A 17,976-nucleotide genomic window follows, 5' to 3' on the forward strand; every position below is an offset into this window, starting at 1 on the left:
ATTTGAATGGTCTTCCATCTTCAATGTTTTCTTAGATCCTCCTGGTCCGGGATTTATATTTGTCCCCCCCCCTCACCTACCCTTGTCTTTTCCATGGAACATCCCAAAAAAATCATAAAAATAAATAAATTTCTAAAAATTGAAACTATATTTATATTTATATTTATATTTCGACCTACCGACCCTACATTTTAGCTGAAGAACTGCGTAAACCAAGTTATAAAATAACTAAGGCCTTACTCGTAACTTTGACCAAAAACCTCAAGACCATTTGATCTCAATATCTAATCTGTACATATGTAGGATGTTACATGTACTTGGTTTCGTTAAAATACCATAACCAATGCCATTGCATTAACAGGAGTTTTAATGTGACTTCTGACCCTTGACCTTTTAGTAACAAATAAATAATGGATGCACTAACAGAGGTTTACATTATTGTTCCAAGTTTGATTAAAATCCCTTCAGCAGTTCTCAAATATCACATTTTTACCTGACATGACCTCTGACTTCTTCATGGTGAAATTGTCAGTTTATCTTTGCATCATTTTATACATAAACTTTGTACCAAGTTTGGTCAAAACGAGAATATGAGGCCCGTCGCGTCACTGGTGGAAATACCAATCTTTGCTGCGATGGCAACTCAATAGGGCAAGGAGAAAAAGGATTCCGAGTGCGGGGATAACCAGTGTCGCAAGTTGGCGTTTGCAGTTTCGCCACGTGTGCCCATGTACCCATAAAAAAAAATTCTTTTTTTTTGTTCGTCACAAACATTCCTGAGAGTTTCCGGAATCCACCGTAGTTCGATTTATTGAAATCTGTTAATCCATTCTCGAGTTATAACCCGATAGACAGACAGTCAGACACGGCTCCTTTTATAATGTCGATCTCATCATTGGTTCAGAAGTTAGCACGGTAACAATTTTTACCTAACCGACCTCTGACTTTTGACCTCATAGCAGTTCATCGTTACATCATTATACATACCTGCACCAAGTTTAACTTAGATCCCTTCAGCCATTAAGTTATCGCGGTAACAGACAACCCAAAAACAATGCCTCTGGAAACATTGTTCATATTTTAATACATTTGTATTTGATGTGGCAGTTAAACTCTAGGAAACGCCACTTTAATGTTGACGTTGGAAGTGAAAATTTCAGTCATATTTTTAGAAAAGAATGTATGGCTCAATGTTGAACTTGCAAAAAACAGGTTTGTAAATTATGTAACAGAAAAGTATTGTTCTGTTTGGTACAGTCCTCCGACATGAATCGATCATCTATAATAAGTCAGTTTGAGTGTCTCCTCCAGAACTCCAAAACCATGAAACCGAGCAGCCCCAAACTTTGCATGCATCCGAAGGGAACTTTAAGGGAGTACACGAATGAAAACTGGGTATTTGGGTCAATTTAAATACCCCTTTTGAAGATAATTAACGACTTACCTTCATGAAAGGCTCATCCTTAATCAACCCAACTTCACCTCGCAGGGGTCTTCGCCGCCATTTTGATTCGGTCTACTAAAATGCCTTGCCTTGGAAACACTATCTACTCTTATGGACTGATTAAAGTATATAATCAAAATATGATTTTGGATTTGAGGATCAGATCTAATGGACTAAGGTGTCAAAATCTGAAAATGTTAAATCACCGATTTTTATTTATTTATTTATAACTAAGCATATAAGCGTATTTATTTAAGGATGGTTATGCTGCCATCTTCATATTTACACAACATGTGAAATTGCCAAAGCATTAAACTTAACTTCTACTGTTTTGACAATTATAGTGAATGAAAAAAAAAGATTAACGAATAGGCCCAAAGTGTCACTTCATTGAGTGCAATGAAAATAATTTTAAAGCAGGTGAAAGCTCCCGCAGCGTGAGCAGGGGGTGTGGCGACTGCCGCTCGGTTCTCCGGAGGGAAATCCCCAGTTTGGAAGGCAAAATAAATTGGAAGATTAGAACGAGTAAAGGGAACTGTCAGTTCAAGAGAGAATTCAAAAATGTTTTCAGTGGCTACAAAGCAACACCTCCCCACTCCACGGCAGGATGGCCGAGAGGTGCACACACTTACTCGAAGCTGTGTAGCTTTGGTTCAAGTCTCAACCAGCTCGAAACTGTCATCCCACTGTTCCGCAGGCAGGGTGATTAATCAATGTGCCTCAGATGGAAGTTAAACTGGGTGCCATGTCTGCTGAAATTAGTTGGTGGACATTAAAGATGCCTTTGCTGTGGCCTTTGCAAAGAGTAGGGGAGCTATCCCTGGCAACCTAACCAAATTACTGCTCAAACTTACAAGGGCACTGCATCAGCAGCACTACCACACCCTCAGTCAATGATGTTACTTGCAGCCTTGTGCTGCACAGCAAGAAAAACCAGAGAGTTGGTGTCAAAGCCACCCAATGCTCGCCTGTTTATACATTTATCGTTTTTAAAAGACTAGTCTAATAATATCTATATTAATATTTCGGCACGCCCCTTTCTTTGTTCCACCATCAGATTTTTGTTACTGCATGAAATGAAACAAGCTTTGACATATATATATATATATAGTAATGATATTATTGTCTTCCTTAAGAGGCTCCTCAAAATTCGTTTTTATGATTATGATAGTTAAACAGTTCAAAAACTCCATTTGCAAAATGGGAGGAATTATTGCACAAAAAGAAATTAAAATGTTTCCCATTTTTTAGAGGACCACTAAGATGAGTTCGGCTCATAGAATCACGCTCCATTTGGGGAGAAAACAGTTGAGTTCATACCTGACGAATTTGCACTTTCCATGTGCCGTAGTTTCTTCACAAAACCATGACTTTCTGACTAAGTACAAAATATTTCTTTGCTTTTTTTATACATGGTTGCCGTTTTGAAATTTTCATCGACTGATACCCGCTGCCCAGCCGGACCAACTGCCAACAAAGTATCGCCCGGTCAGTTACGGTTAAACCCAAAATCATGATCATCGTTTTTGTGTGGAGGTGAGTACTGACAGTGTACTTGGATCTTGTCCGGGTGGGTGCGGGATTGAGCACGTGCACATAAAAATATGGCAACCCAACTTGAATTGAACAACAATGGCCGCTTGATCCTTGAAATTTGAACCGACAGAAATAGCCTTCAGTGCTTCAGTGAGCCTTGAGTCTACCGCTCCGTAAAAGTACTTCTTCAACCGTCTCACAAGTAAGAGTTCGATCGTGATGGCAGATGCCAATAATAACAAGGAATATGAAAACTTCTCAAGTCACTCCTCTGATGAAAATTCTGTTGCAAGCATCCCCCCAAGTCCAAGCCCAAGCCTTGATCCTAACAGTGATATTGAACATCCTCATAAATCAATGGATAAAAATGATATAATATATTGTTTAAAATTAATTCATGTTATCGATCTTTTACCATATGTTGCCAGTGACGTCCGTCGAAGACGGGCACCTTTACTAGTTTTTTATAACGCATTGCAGTGAAGTCTGATCCAAATAATTTTAAAGCAATATATGTATTTGTATATTGTAATCAGTAAAAAATAGTGTGGTTGATAAAAACAGAAAGGAAATAACTTGCACCAAAAACTAACATTTTCACGCGAACGCTCACGCCGGGGGTATCGCTGTAGCTCTCTGTTCTTCGAACAGGCGAGCTAAAAAGACGTCCAGACCTCCATTTTCAGTATTTTATTGTAACGATATTTGAATTCATTTACTCTTTACAAAATGTAAAAACAAGCAATTTTGTTCCATATCCCTATATAGTTGTTTTGAGAGTGTGTTCCTATTGTCTGACAACAAAACAGATTTTGAATATCTTTTTCACATGGTCAATGTGTGGGCTGCTCTTGAATTGTAACAATTTTCATGTTCTGGCCCTTGATGGAAAAATATTCATTGTTGTCTCCCCAAAAGAATTACAATAATAATGTTCAATTTTGTTGATATTTCTGTTCAATATTATGCAGCCTGATAAATAAAATGTTTGTCTAAATATGTGCTTAATTGTGGTAATCCAAAAGATGTACATGAGATCCTGGGAGGGAGGAAAATGGTTGGGGTGTGGTGGGCAGAGGGAGGGAGGGGGAGAGTGGGAGCAGGGACCTGGCAACGCCGAGTACCTTTGCTGGTATGTAAAACAAGGTACCGGCTTATTAGAGTGGAACACAAATTATAAAGGAAGTTATTTTCACCAAGGTAAATTAGTTAAAATTTTCAATGCAAATTAGTATAGAAAAGACAAGTGCAGAGCTGTAAACTTAAAAGTAACTGCAAGCTTCAACTTGTTCTGACAGTAAATATTTAAAAGTGTAACATTTCCCAAAATAAATAACTCAGTAACAGAAATGCTTAAGCTCAAACAGTAACAACGAAGGGAGTGTTGGTGGGGGTGGGGTGGGGAGGGAAAGCACATGGTTCAATGCTTAATTGGGAGATGCAATACCAACTTTCCGAAGGCAATATGCTCAGGCAGCAGGGAAGATGTACTATGGCTCTTCCCTCCACCGATTACAAACACATGAAACTCGTCAGGTGCCCAGTGATCCAGACCCACACTCGAGGAAGGTGAGAATGTTTCCAGGCTCGTTTGCAAGTTGTCCGAACTTCTATCATGATTTGTACCTTCTCGCGATTCATGGTTGGTTCTGAGGAGCTTGTGGGTCTTGACGAGCATTCCCGGAAGTGTCTCTCCCTCCAGTTGCCCAAAGTCACCATCCAGATCGGTGTTTGCGTCACTCATGCGAAAAATCCTGTTTGTAAACTTCTGCGCAGATACACGGTGCGAGACCAGAGATTCTTCCCCAGTTGTGGCCATTGTGTGCTGGAGTCGTGGTTGAGGCTTGGGCATGCCGGGATGCAGTTTCAGTTGGGCCCACACTTTGCTCGTGTGGTGGAAAATCCAGACCTCAGAAAGTACGCAACCCTTTCGCTCCCCACCGAACACCAGCAACCCATCCACACAGGCGCAAGCACAGTGAGCATGCAGTGCACCAGGCCCTGAGCTAATGAGAGAAAGACATGGTTATTTCAAAGAAGAATAAAAGTCTGGCTATGGAAACTCCAAAAAGCACACTGCTGCTCACGACAGTCCCCACAGAACACTAGATTAATGTACCATGCTCTAAAGAGCATTGGTTCTGCTGAAGCAGTTTCTTTGCAGGGGTTACAATCCTGGATGGGTGGCCACTCTGATACAGGAAGTCAGGACAGGAATTCGGAATTTGGCCAAGGTGCCAGCGATAGCTCACATACTCTTCCTAAAGTACACCATGGGATCTTTGATCTCGGATGGATGTTAAACTGGGTGATACATCTGCTGGAATCCCCCTCCGTATCCTCTTCTCCTCCCTCCCCCTCCCCGTCCCCCTCCACACTCTCCCCTCCCCCTCCCCCTCCACACTCTCCCCTCCCCCCTCCCCCTCCACACTTTATATTAATGCCTACGAATTCATGCTGGTAGACGGGACACCTAGTTTAACGTCCACCTGAGGAACACAACACACATTGATGCATCGCCCTACCTGTGGAACACCAGGTTGACGCTTTGTAGCCGAATCATGATTCAAGCTCAGGATAAACAGCTCCGAGGTGAGTGTGCATATTTCTAGGCCATAGTGCACTTGGCATGAGAAAATTATTGCATTCATTGACCTTTACAAGCCAGCTCGCCTGGGGGAGGAGCACCATCCACAAGCATGCTCTGGCGACTTCACAATCAGTAAGGAGCAGATGCCACAGTGCCTGGTACACCACAGTATAACCAACCTTCTAAAAGCCTTTCGTGAGCAGCAGTATCTGCCTTTAGCAGTCTGTGCATGATGGGAGGTTTATCCTTGTAATTGTAATTGTCATAGCGACTTGTCCAGAGCTGATGTTTGTGGATCCGAGATGAGATGCCACGTGGCATCCTCATTCTGTTATATCTATAGTCTATACAAATAAGTGTGTGTGTGTGTGTGTGTGTCTCCTCCAAAACCATGAAACCGAGCAGCCTGAAACTTTCAATGCACACAAAGGGAACTCCAAGGAAGTGCATGAGTGAAAATTGGGCGTTTGGGTTAATTGCAAGACCCCTTTTGACGATAACGGCCTTATTACTTTCGCATTCTGCGAAAGGTTATGTTTTGGTCGGCGTGTATTTTTTAATTATATCCTTTATCAAGTCGCATCCTCAGCCACCTCACTCTTGATGAGATTTTAAGGCATTTCCGGGGTTATCTTGCTGGGGACTGAATACACCACGTTTTTTGGCCAACTCAACCATGCCTTGACTTGGGAGAAGGCCACAATGATTTCTTAACAATTAAGCTTTTTGGGTTTTTTTTCTCCACTTTCCTCACTCATATTATCGAATGCCTATTCATCATAGCCACAAATCACTGGATACATTGCATTGCTTCAGACACAAATGCCCAGAGATGCCAGTATTCGTGGCTTAATTTCATTTCCGCACGTCATAACCTTGAGAATCTTTTAAACTAAGCAGAATTACAAAATTTAAGTTCCACAATTGAACTTACCAGCAGTTCCAACTCTTTAAAAAAAAGGGTTCATTTGTCCAATTTGGACATATTTGATATTTTAGGTGTCTCCGGGAGGTGTGTGTCTCATGACAGTTCGGTGACCAAGCGAACCAACCGTTCCTCATGAACCATTTTGTTGGAGTGCGGAAGCCACTTGGCAAGCACTCTACAATATTTGCACTGTCACTGAATACTGCATATCGATCGGCTTGAGCAATGTTCAGGGGCCACTTGCCTACGATGGCCCCGCGTTTAATGCAAATTAAAAAAAAATTGTTTCGTTGACATCATGGCAGGATAGCTAAGAGGTATGCAAGCTTGCTCTAAGCAGTCTCGCCTGGGTTAGAATCCCAACCCAGCTATAAACTGTCATCCCGGTGTTTCACAGGCAGGGCCGGTGATTCATCAACGTATGTGCCGTTAAACTGGACGTCACATCTGCTAGAATCCCCCCTCCCCGCTCTGTGTCTCACCCTTTCCCTGTCTCACTCTCTCCCTGTCTCACCCTCTCTTTCCCACCCCTATCCCTCTGTCCCCTCTCTCTCTACCCCGACCTCCTCTCTCTCTCTCTCTCTCTCCCCTGAAACTCAAAACAACTGTCAGTCCTTAACAATCCCCTTAGGGTGGAGGAGCAGGGGGAGAGAGGGGGAGGGATGGGAGAGAGGGGGGATATATCCTGTTGTTTCACAAATAGAGCGATTCATCAATGGGTGTGCCATCTCTCGGATGGATGTTAAACTGGGTGATACATCTGCTGGAATCCCCCTCCGTATCCTCTTCTCCTCCCTCCCCCTCCCCCCTCTCCCCTCCATCCCCCTCCACACTCTCCCCTCCCCCTCCCCCTCCCCTCCCCTCCACACTCTCCCCTCCACAATCTCCCTCCCACAATCTCCCTCCCCTTTCCTTTCTCTCACCCATATCCCACATCCCTGTCCCTCTCTCTCTCTCCCACCCTCTCTGTCTTTGTCTCTGTCTCTCACCCCTCTCCCTGTCTGCCTCTCTCTCCTCTCCTCCCTATCACACTCCTTTGACCTTACCTCCCACCTCTCCCCTCTCCCCCGCCCCCCATTTTTTAATATTCCCATCAGCGAAGCAACGGGTTGTATTTGCTGGTATCTAACATATAAAGCTCATCCTAACCACTCACTAACTAACTGATATTAATGTTCGTGACATAGAACATAGAAAGCTGACATAGACAGCTGCGTGACAAAGACATAGACATAGACTTCTGCGTGACATAGAAAGCTGAAATTTTGCGTGCGGACAGACATCGAAGCCAATACACCGGGGGGGGGGGGGATCACAAAACTCTCAGAAAGCATCCGTCAATGAAAATATCCAAAAGTAAGTGCAGCCTTGTCGTGCTCACTGCAGGTGAGCGACCTCCGGGACAATGGGGAAACACGGTTCATTTTGCTTACAATGTGTAAGCATGCCCCACTAGTATGTGTATGTATGTATGTATGTATATATATTTTATACATCGACAAGGCTCGTAGAACACCTAAAACACAGAACGAATCAGGATGCAACAACAAACGGAACAGCATGAGAAGGGGGAAAATAGACAGAGATAGACAAACAAGGGATGTAGGTAACAATGAGGGGTAGGGGAGAACGCAAGGGGTGGAAAAGATGGATACAGAAGAAAAAGTATGGAAGGTGGTGGTGGTTTAATGGGTGTAGAAAAGATCATGGTTTTGGATGGGGAATGATTTAAGATGGTGTTGAGCAGCTGTCTTGAATACCTGGAGGTTAGAATGAGATTGAAGAGAATGTGGAAGTTTGTTCCACGTGTTGGAAAAAAAAAGAGGAATAAATGAGTGGAAGTGAGCAGTGGTTCTGGATTTTGGGAGTTTCACTCAGAGGGGGTTGCTGGTGAACCGCGTGCGTCCTGCAGATACCGAGTAGGTGACATAGCACGGAGAGGGCAAAGGGTGCAAGAACAGAAAGGAGGAGGAAGAAGACAGAGACCACTGTTCTGTCGGCGATGGTGAGGTGATAGGTCCATAGACGCAACTGCATTGTGGGAGATTTCAATGACTTTGAAAGCCTTGGTTTCCACGGAATCAAGCTGAGCAAGGTGCGAGGCAAGGACACCAGCCCAGAGGAGAGAGCAGCACTCTATCAAGCTGTGGATGAAAGCGTTGGAGGTGGATAGGAGCTCAGGTGTGCCAAAGAAGGACTTTGCATAACGGAGGATGTCCAGTCAGCATCTGGCTTTGGAGGCCAACTTTGAAATGTGGCTTGCCCAAGAGGGATTATGGCTGAAAGTGAGACCCAAGAGTTTGAGTGACTGAACTTCTTTGAGAGGGTTGTTGAGAAAGTGGATGGGAAGGTTTTTGGTACGTTCCTTTTGGAGAGAGACAGGGAGACGGACAGAGATTTCTCAGGGTTAAAACATATTCTAAGTGTTTGACCAGTTTGTGAAAAAAATGTTCAAGGTCTGAACAGAGGGAAGAGGCTGCTGTCTGTCTATCTGAAGGATGAGGGATGTCCCTGCAGAGGGTGGAGTCATCAGCAAGGAGATAAAGAGGACGTTTTGGAAAATTAAGAGTCCATTGATGAAAATTAGGAATAGGATGGGGCCCAGAACACTGCCTGCAGCCTTGACAGGGAGAGGAGACAAAAGGGTTCCTTTCAGAGCCACACATTGGCTATGTGAGTGGAGGAAGTCTGCAATCCAAGAGTGGAGTTGACCTTGGATTCCAAAGGCAAAGAGTTTGAAGAGTAAGGTGGGATGCCAGACTGTATTGAAAGCTCGAGATATGTCCAGAGAGACGGCCCTGATCTCATGTCTGATATCGTAGGCCTCCACCATTGTTGGGTGAGTAGAAGCAGCATGTCAAAGGTGGAGTGACCAGATCTGAATCCAAATTGATGATCTGAGATGAGGCTGTTGGACAAAAGGAATGATTTTATGTCACCTGCGATAATGGATTCCATGACCTTGCTGATGAGTGGAAGTGAGCTAATTGGACTTTAGGTAAAGGGATCCGTTTATGCACCTTTTTATGCAATACCGTGATGTCAGCCGAGTTCCAAGCAGATGGAAGAGGACCAAGGGTAAATGGCAGGGTGAAAATGGTAAAGAGAGGAAGTGCAACAGCAGAAAAGCAGGTTTTTTTTTTTAGGACACCTGAGCTGATGCCGTCCAGTTCAGTTGCCGAATCAGAGTCTAGGGTTGCCAGAAACTTGTCCGGTTCAGGTTGTCAAAACTGTTATCCAGTTCCTGATACTTTTACAGTGAAGGGGATTGTATCTGACGAGTAGTTAATTAAACCACTCGTCAAATACAACCCCCCTCACGGTACCACAGGCTTGTTGGAGCAACTCTGAAGTTGCAGCTTCAAATGTGGGAGAATGATACCATTCCAGCCTAAGCAGGATGTTGACAAGCTCAAGGATGAGAGGGCAGCTGAGAAGTTTGCAAACAGGGTGAATGGAGATTTGAGGGGTCTGGGTGCTTTGGGGAATCCTGAAGAGTTGTGGAGCGCCTTCAAGGCCACCATCCTTAATGTTGCCGGTGGATGTCTTGGAACTCACCGTAGGGCGAAGAAGAATTTTGTCTCTCAAGGGACACTGGATACCATTGACCAGAGTCACAGGGCCAGGCTGAATGGAAGAGCTGAGCTGTTCAGGGAGTTGAGGCATAAAACTGTACGTGCACCAACGGTGGACAAGGAGGCCTATGTACGAGGAATCTGTGAGGGGGTAGAGCATCACCTGCACTCAAGTGATTCTCGTCCTGCTTACAGGGGAATTCACGCATTGCGTTCATCCAAGCCCGTCCCTCGGTGTACTGCAGTGCGAGCGGGGGGTGGTAGGCTCTTGACAGAGGAGTCCGAAGTGAAGGCCCGCTGGGCCATTTACTTTGAGAAGCTGTACCAGGCTGACTCACCAGCTGTTGAGTTGAATGTCAGGGGTGTTACTATCCCAATTGTTGACCCTCCAATCAACTGTGATCAATCTTCGTTTGTGGAAACACAGGCTGCGGTGAACCGGTTGAAATGAGGTAAAGCTCCAGGGATCTGTAGCATCAATGCTGAACTTCTCAAGGCTGGTGGGAATGCTGTACTCGTGTTGTTGCATGCAGTTATGTGATCTGCCTTGAACATAGGCATCATCCCAACTGACTGGAAGAGGAGCCTTATTGTCCCTCTCCGGGAAGGGTGATCACCAAGACTGCAACAACTACCGAGGGGTGACGCTGCTCTCAGTGCCTGGCAAGGTCTATACTCGGATAATTCTTGAATGGGTGAGCCAACATTTTCTTGAGCACCAGGGCCCAGAGCAGTCAGGATTTACACCAAAGAGGTCAACGATTGACCGCATCCTTGCTCTTCGGGTCGTCACCGAACACAGACAAGAGTTTCGGCAGGGGCTGCTTGCAGCGGATGTTGATCTCTGCAAAGCTTCAATTCAGTGAATTGAGATGCGCTCTGAAGGATTGTTGGTCTTCACGGGGTGCCACCAAAACTTATCAATCTGATGTCTGAACTACACTCTGGTACTGAGAGTGCTGTGAGATGTGGTGGTACCATCTCTGACTTATTTCCAGTTGTTACTGTAGTTCGTCAGGGGTGTGTACTGGCCCCCACACTTTTCAACGCTTGTTTGGACTGGATTCTGGGGAGGATGTCGGAGAGATCAAGCTGCGGTGCATCATTTGGGAATGTCAAGATCTCTGACCATGATTTCACAGATGATGCAGTCATCTTTGCAGAGACTCTGGATATCCATTTGGGGGCCTTCGAGGTGCTGAATGAGGAGTCGGAGTCCCTGGGGTTATGTGTTTCCTCGGTCAAAACTAAGATCCAAGCTTTCAATGACATCTTGGATGCTGCAATCTTGTCCGTACCTGTTTGTGGTGAGGATGCTGAGGCCACGGAAAGATTCACTTACCTTGTCAGTGATATTCATGTCTCTAATGTCTCTGGTCGGGCCTGGGGAGTCGTGGATTCACTGGATCATGGGGTGTGGCGCTGTTGGTACCTGTGCAGGAAGACGACAGTCCGAGTCTTCAGGTCCTTGGTACTTCTAATTTTGCTTTTCGGATGTGAGACTTGGACTCTGACCAGGGATCTGAGACGGAGACCTAATTCCTTTGGTACCAGGTCTCTTCGGAGAATCCTTGGCTATCACTGGTCAGACTTTGTGTCCAATGAGCGGTTTCTGAGATACACTCAAATGAGATTTGTTACCTGCATAGTCCATGAGCGTCAGCTGCGGCTGTATGGCTCATTTTGTGGCTCATTTTCCTGACGCTGATCCTGCTCACTAGATTCTCTCAGCCAAGGAGCCTTGTGAGTGGAGTCGGCCAATGAGCCAACCACGTGCCTCGTGGTTGCAGCAGGTTGATCAGCATCTCAAGGAGAAGGGGATGGGCCTGGCATCTATTGGCCTGAGGAGGCATCCATCGGCCTGGCCAGACGGAGGCCCCTGGAGTGCCAGCGGAAAGTGGATGCATCAACGTGCTGCGGCACATGCTCCCAAACTTGACCTGACCTGACAATTAAATATGGTACAGGTGTGGAATAAGCCAGCAATAGGTATGGTGTCCTTTACCGAGTTAATGTACAACAGGCTGATGATGGTCATGAGTTATGAATGGTTGATCAAGGATCTTGTCGCACAGCCAGCACATGGTATATTGAAGTAAACTACATTGAGGGCACCATTCCTGACCAAGACCTTATTAATAATAATTATTTTTTTAATTCAAGTGTGAAAGACATTTTTATCTGACATATTTTAATATAGGATTGGCCTGTTTCGCATTCATATCTGAACTCTTGTAAATGGTTTGGAGGTGTCGAGGTCATCAAAAATTCCACAATTTTTTTTTTTGTTTCCCTACTCAATACATGCCTTATAGCCAAAGCATGACTTACCGAGTGGTTAAACGTGTCCACAGCTTCAAATCCAAATCACAGGCCCACAGATCAGCACTTGCACACATGCCCTGAAGCCCACCGTGCAGGAACATGCGAGATTGCCAAAGAGCAACCGCATGTTCGTACCTGGGACCGGGGCCAGCAACACCTCTCTGCAAACGCCACTCACCGCTTTCTGTCAGGAAAAGGAACAATGATGGGAGAACCGTTTGTTTTTCCTCATAAACTGTCTGGTTTTCAAAAGTTCTGGAACAATTAAAACTTTTTTTTCTTTTTTTAAAAATAAAATAGAATCAAGAATTGCAAATGTTACAAAAGCCTTAACATAGTGGCCAAACAGCTTTGTTTGTAAATCTAAAGATGTACCAATGTCGAGCATCCAGAATTCATCAGAAGAGCCACCGCGGTCCATGTAGCCACCATACACATGCATCACATGGTTGTACAACACAGCGCTGTGTCCACGACGGTTACTGGGAACCTGTACAAAATATCACCATCCCTTGTAAGTAGAATCTTATTCAGTAGAAACAAGGAAGGCTTTGTTATTAGCAATTAATTATTATTTATGTGGATGATGAAACTGAAAACTTCAGAGCCAATGCTTGGGGCTTGACTGAAGGAATATATGCAGCCTAATTACAGTTATTTTCCCAATGTGGAGGCAAATCTCCAACCAATACCTGCCTCTCCATCTTGCTGTCACTTTGCGATCGCCTCGTCCATTCGTGCTCCTCTAGGAAATGACAAAACAACAGGACAGGAGGAGAAAATCTAACTACAGCCTGGCTTGCACTCATCAAAATCAAAACACCATACTTGCACAAAATAAGCAGGCTATAACAAGGATAAAATATGAGGGGGGCAATTTTGCACCACCTGCACATGAATAATTGTGTGTGTAATCAAATGTTTGTTATTTTTACGCAGAAACAAGAGGTTGTTCCAAGAGAGACAAAGCCAAAAATACTCCATGGGATTGGGTTGTGAGGAATAGTTATGAACATGGACAGGAACACCACCATGAGAACGAGAGATAGGTATGTCAAAGGAAATCGCCAGTTGAGTTGAGAACATCCTGTGTGAAAAAGGTTTTGGTCAAACAGATAATGTCAGCAAATGGAGAGGTGACCTGGATAGAAAAGTTTCCTTGATAGAGAATCCGGCTACTTCCCTGGAGGTGGAGAATCCCGCGACTTCCCTGGAGGTGGAGAATCCCGCTACTTCCCTGGAGGTGGAGAATCCCGCTACTTCCCTGGAGGTGGAGAATCCCACTACTTCCCTGGAGGTGGAGAATCCCGCGACTTCCCTGGAGGTGGAGAATCCCACTACTTCCCTGGAGGTGGAGAATCCCGCTACTTCCCTGGAGGTGGAGAATCCCGCGACTTCCCTGGAGGTGGATAATCCCACTACTTCCCTGGAGGTGGATAATCCCACTACTTCCCTGGAGGTGGAGAATCCCGAGATTTCCCTGGAGGTGGATAATCCCGCTACTTCCCTGGAGGTGGATAATCCCGCTACTTCCCTGGAGGTGGATAATCCCGCTACTTCCCTGGAGGTGGATAATCCCGCTACTTCCCTGGAGGTGGATAATCCCGCTATTTCCCTGGAGGTGGATAATCCCGCTATTTCCCTGGAGGTGGATAATCCCGCTACTTCCCTGGATGTGGAGAATCCCGCCACTTCCCTGGAGGTGGATAATCCCGCTACTTCCCTGGAGATGGATAATCCCGCTACTTCCCTGGAGGTGGATAATCCCGCGACTTCCCTGGAGGTGGATAATCCCACTACTTCCCTGGAGGTGGAGAATCCCGCTACTTCCCTGGAGGTGGAGAATCCCGCTACTTCCCTGGAGGTGGAGAATCCCGCTACTTCCCTGGAGGTGGAGAATCCCGCTACTTCCCTGGAGGTGGATAATTCCGCTACTTCTGTTGAATTAATATCAGGTGGGGTTGACTCGGCCTGTCATCCTTCCGAAGTCGGAAAAATGAGTGCCAGCTTGCTGGTATCATGTGTCGAAGTGGTGACCCGTCCAGGATTGTGCCCAATCGCCTAGGAGACTGCTTAGTCAGCACCAACGCTCTTCACAGAGTGTGATCCCAATGGATGGATGGATGGATGGATGGATGGATGTATGGAACCATGAGAGTGCCTTTGCAACAATGTGAGGCCGAATCTCAATAAAAGGACATACAAGACGGGTTACAAAGGAAAGAATATTAAAAGGGGATTTAAGGGAAAAAGCAGTTTCAGACACAAACATTAAGGAGGGAAGATGACAGCTTTCGACATAAATATCAATGCATACTCATATCACAATGAAGCTACAGTTCATAGAACACCTTACCCAAAACAGTTTTGAGAAGCAAGGGCATGGGTGGGGTCTGAGAGCTGCAAATTTGATTGGTTGTGATGATTTCAGACACCGTAATATTTTGTCCAAGTACTGCTAAACGGAAGGATTTTGAAGCTGCCAATAAGGCGATTTGTATTCTGCAGTGTTCAAGTCTATAATTTAATGGAAATAAAATAACGATTTAAAATGTAGAAATAATTTTTTTTTCATAAGTTTTCCGCCGTTGCTGCAGCATTTTTTTCACACCACCTTATTTAACACGTCACACTAGTTATTCATGCCTGTTATTTGTGTCCTTCATGACATCCTTAAAAACAGTAAGTTTCCTGTTTGGAATGTGTTTCAATATTGTTTGACTGCTGGACAGGCAGAAAAAAAAAACATCTCACTCCTCTCTGTGCATGTGCAATCGGGACGAGTCCGGAGCCAAAATACTGATAAACTGCAGGTTTGTTTTCCGATTCATGTTCCGATTTGTGTCAAAATTTAACATTAAATTGAAATTAAGTTGTTCCTCGATCATAAACTGACGTTTGTGGACAGACAGACAGACAGACAGACAGACAAAGTGAACGAATTGCTTAACCCCGCTTTTCCCTTTGCGTGTGTGGGGGTACACTAAACATGCACAATGGAAACAGCTATTGCGAAGCAACACAATCTTAACCCTTAGAAACCATTTCCACACCAATATTATGCTTAAATTCCAAGATGTGTGCATGAAGTCCATAAAACGTCAAGGCTCACCGATGGAGTATTCCCAATGAGGAGCAATGTTGTTCCAAGGTTCTTCTGGGAATCCACCAAAGACCACCAGAATGTTCTGTCAAATAAACAAGTAAACGAGCAGTCATAGACTGGTACTTACGAAATCGTCAACTTGACCTCTGATCTTGTATAATAAAAGCTGTCTCTTGAGAAGGTAGCGACACAAACCAGAAGTTTCTACGATGATTCTGTACCAAACCATCAAAAATCGAATGTTTGACCTCACTGTGACCTTGACCTTTGACCGATTTTGACCAAAATCTAATCAGCGCTAGCCATCACCCTCCTGAATCACGTGGTGTAATTTGACATTGGTAGCTTCTTCCGTTCTCGAGTTATCGTGCCTACAAACAAACACACACACAAACAAACAAACACACACACAAACAGATGACGGAAGTGATCAATATACTTACAAAATCTAGTAAAAATCGTGATAGGTCTGTTATTTCCGATGGGGAATGTCCAAATGGGATGTCAAAGCTCATGGTGTACTCTTCACCCACCATTGGCAGATTTCTGAGTCAATTCTGGACTTCCCTTCCCTTCCCCCGCCTCACATTAAACCACCCGATTCTTCCAATCCTACACCATCGTCAGCTCTTTCAATCATCTGTCAAATTAGCGCCCCACTATTAAATGCCATACATCCCACTCCTTTATTATATTCTTATATTGAGAGAGACAGCTCCCATCCAAACATTTGTCTCCCTTATCTCCATTCTGTGGAACTGCCTTCCAGCATTTGTCCAGTCCTGCTCATCCCTTCGATTATTTAAAGCATCCACTTATCATCACGTCGGATGACAGGATAGTCTTGATGTATGCACACTCATGTATGCACATGTATGTATGATGTTGAGCTGTCTCGCCTGCATTCAAATCTGGGCCCAGCTACAAACTGCCATCCTGATGTTTCACATGCAAGGCATGGCATCAATGAGTGAATCTTCCACCTGAAGGATGTTGAGATGGAGGACCCACATGCTAGCATTCGTTGTTGGAAGTTAAAGATCATCTGGTGTCTTTAATTAAGAATAGGCGAATTCTTGCCAGCACCTTGAACACGTTACAAATTCGAGCTCTAACCTACAGCTGGCACTGCATCAGCAGCACAGCCATGCTTTCAGCAGTGATGCAAACTAGCAGCCGTGTTCAGCACAAGAAATGATGATCATCATCTCATGTTTAATCCTACACCTACTTGAACTTTTCTGCATTTACTTTGTCATTCCCTCATATACTTGCTCTTCTCTTTCCACTGCCAGTATGTATGCCCCTAACCCTGTGTCACCTAACTTTTCCATGAACCTTAAAATCTAAATAAAATACCTTAAAAGAGTGGAAGGAAATTTAGAGTGGGTGTTTTAGAATTTAGAAGGGTAAAGCTTTGAATGATGCCACTTAAAACAAATATCCGTTACCTATCTGTTAATTGTTATTGCGCAGAGCAGCACTTTGATGAGAAAGATGTTCAATACTGACCAAATCGGAATCCCATATACTATATGTTTTTGTCCATTGTCTACCAACATCCTTGTAATCCACCTTGAAGTACATTTATGTGTACTAATGTCTTTTTCCTGCAAGTTATTGAAGTACAAGTTCCAGCGTGAGTCTTAGATCAAAGTAAAAATTGTAAACTGTAAATGTTAAAATTGTAAAATGACCATTGCAATTTGCAGTCCGAAGGCCTTTTATATGAAACATGTGAACTACCTGGTCAATTTGTTTATAGTGCAGAAGCTGCTGCCTATCGAAACTAAAATGAGAAGCGTCCATCCATGCGTCTGCCACGCTGTATTCTGAAGTGTTCGTGCTCTAATAGAAAAATAAAAATGGTACCATTGGGAAGCTAATTATCGATTTATTTGGTTGGAAAGCTCATGATCAATTTATTTGGTTGGAAAGCAAATAATCAATTTATTTTGTTAGAAAGCTACTGATCGATTTATTTGGTGAGAAAGCTAGTAATCAATTTATTTCGTTAGAAAGCTGTGAATCAATTTATTTGGTTAGAAAGCTGTGAATCAATTTATTTGGTTAGAAAGCTACGAATCGATTTATTTGGTTAGAAAGCTAATAATCAATTTATTTGGTTAGAAAGCTAAAATCAATTTATTTGGTTAGAAAGCTACGAATCGATTTATTTGGTTAGAAAGCTAATAATCAATTTATTTGGTTAGAAAGCTACGAATCGATTTATTTGGTTAAAAAGCAAATAATCAATTGATTTGGTTAGAAAGCAAATAATCAATTTATGTGGTTAGAAAGCTATGAATCGATTTATTTGGTTAGAAAGCTATGAATCGATTGATTTGGTTAGAAAGCAAATAATCAATTTATTTGGTTGGAAAGCTACGAATCGATTTATTTGGTTAGAAAGCTAATAATCAATTTATTTGGTTAGAAAGCTATGAATCGATTTATTTGGTTAGAAAGCAA

The 17,976-nt window shown here is 43.8% G+C and overlaps 1 protein-coding gene across 5 annotated transcripts in view; it reads right to left on the minus strand.

Moving 5' to 3' along the window:
- Positions 1-17,976, minus strand: part of LOC147030358 (kelch domain-containing protein 3-like) — a 63,874-nt gene that overhangs the window by 35,149 nt on the left and 10,749 nt on the right. For 2 of the 5 annotated variants that reach the window (XM_085874314.1, XM_085874315.1), the window contains 5 exons: positions 15,511-15,586; positions 13,091-13,143; positions 12,774-12,888; positions 12,405-12,582; positions 3,656-4,986 (listed from right to left, as the gene is read on the minus strand). In XM_085874314.1, the coding sequence (XP_085730440.1) occupies positions 4,401-4,986; positions 12,405-12,582; positions 12,774-12,888; positions 13,091-13,143; positions 15,511-15,586 (1,008 nt within the window). In that variant the 3' untranslated portion in view covers positions 3,656-4,400. Of the gene's footprint in view, positions 1-3,655; positions 4,987-12,404; positions 12,583-12,773; positions 12,889-13,090; positions 13,144-15,510; positions 15,587-17,976 lie in introns of those variants that run through there. The other 3 variants (XR_015056322.1, XM_085874318.1, XM_085874317.1) reach the window with 2 other exon arrangements.

This window comes from Eptatretus burgeri, chromosome 3 (genome assembly GCF_056783735.1).
Source record: "Eptatretus burgeri isolate ZD-2024b chromosome 3, Ebu_testis_v1, whole genome shotgun sequence".
Classification (NCBI taxonomy): Eukaryota; Metazoa; Chordata; class Myxini; order Myxiniformes; family Myxinidae; genus Eptatretus; species Eptatretus burgeri.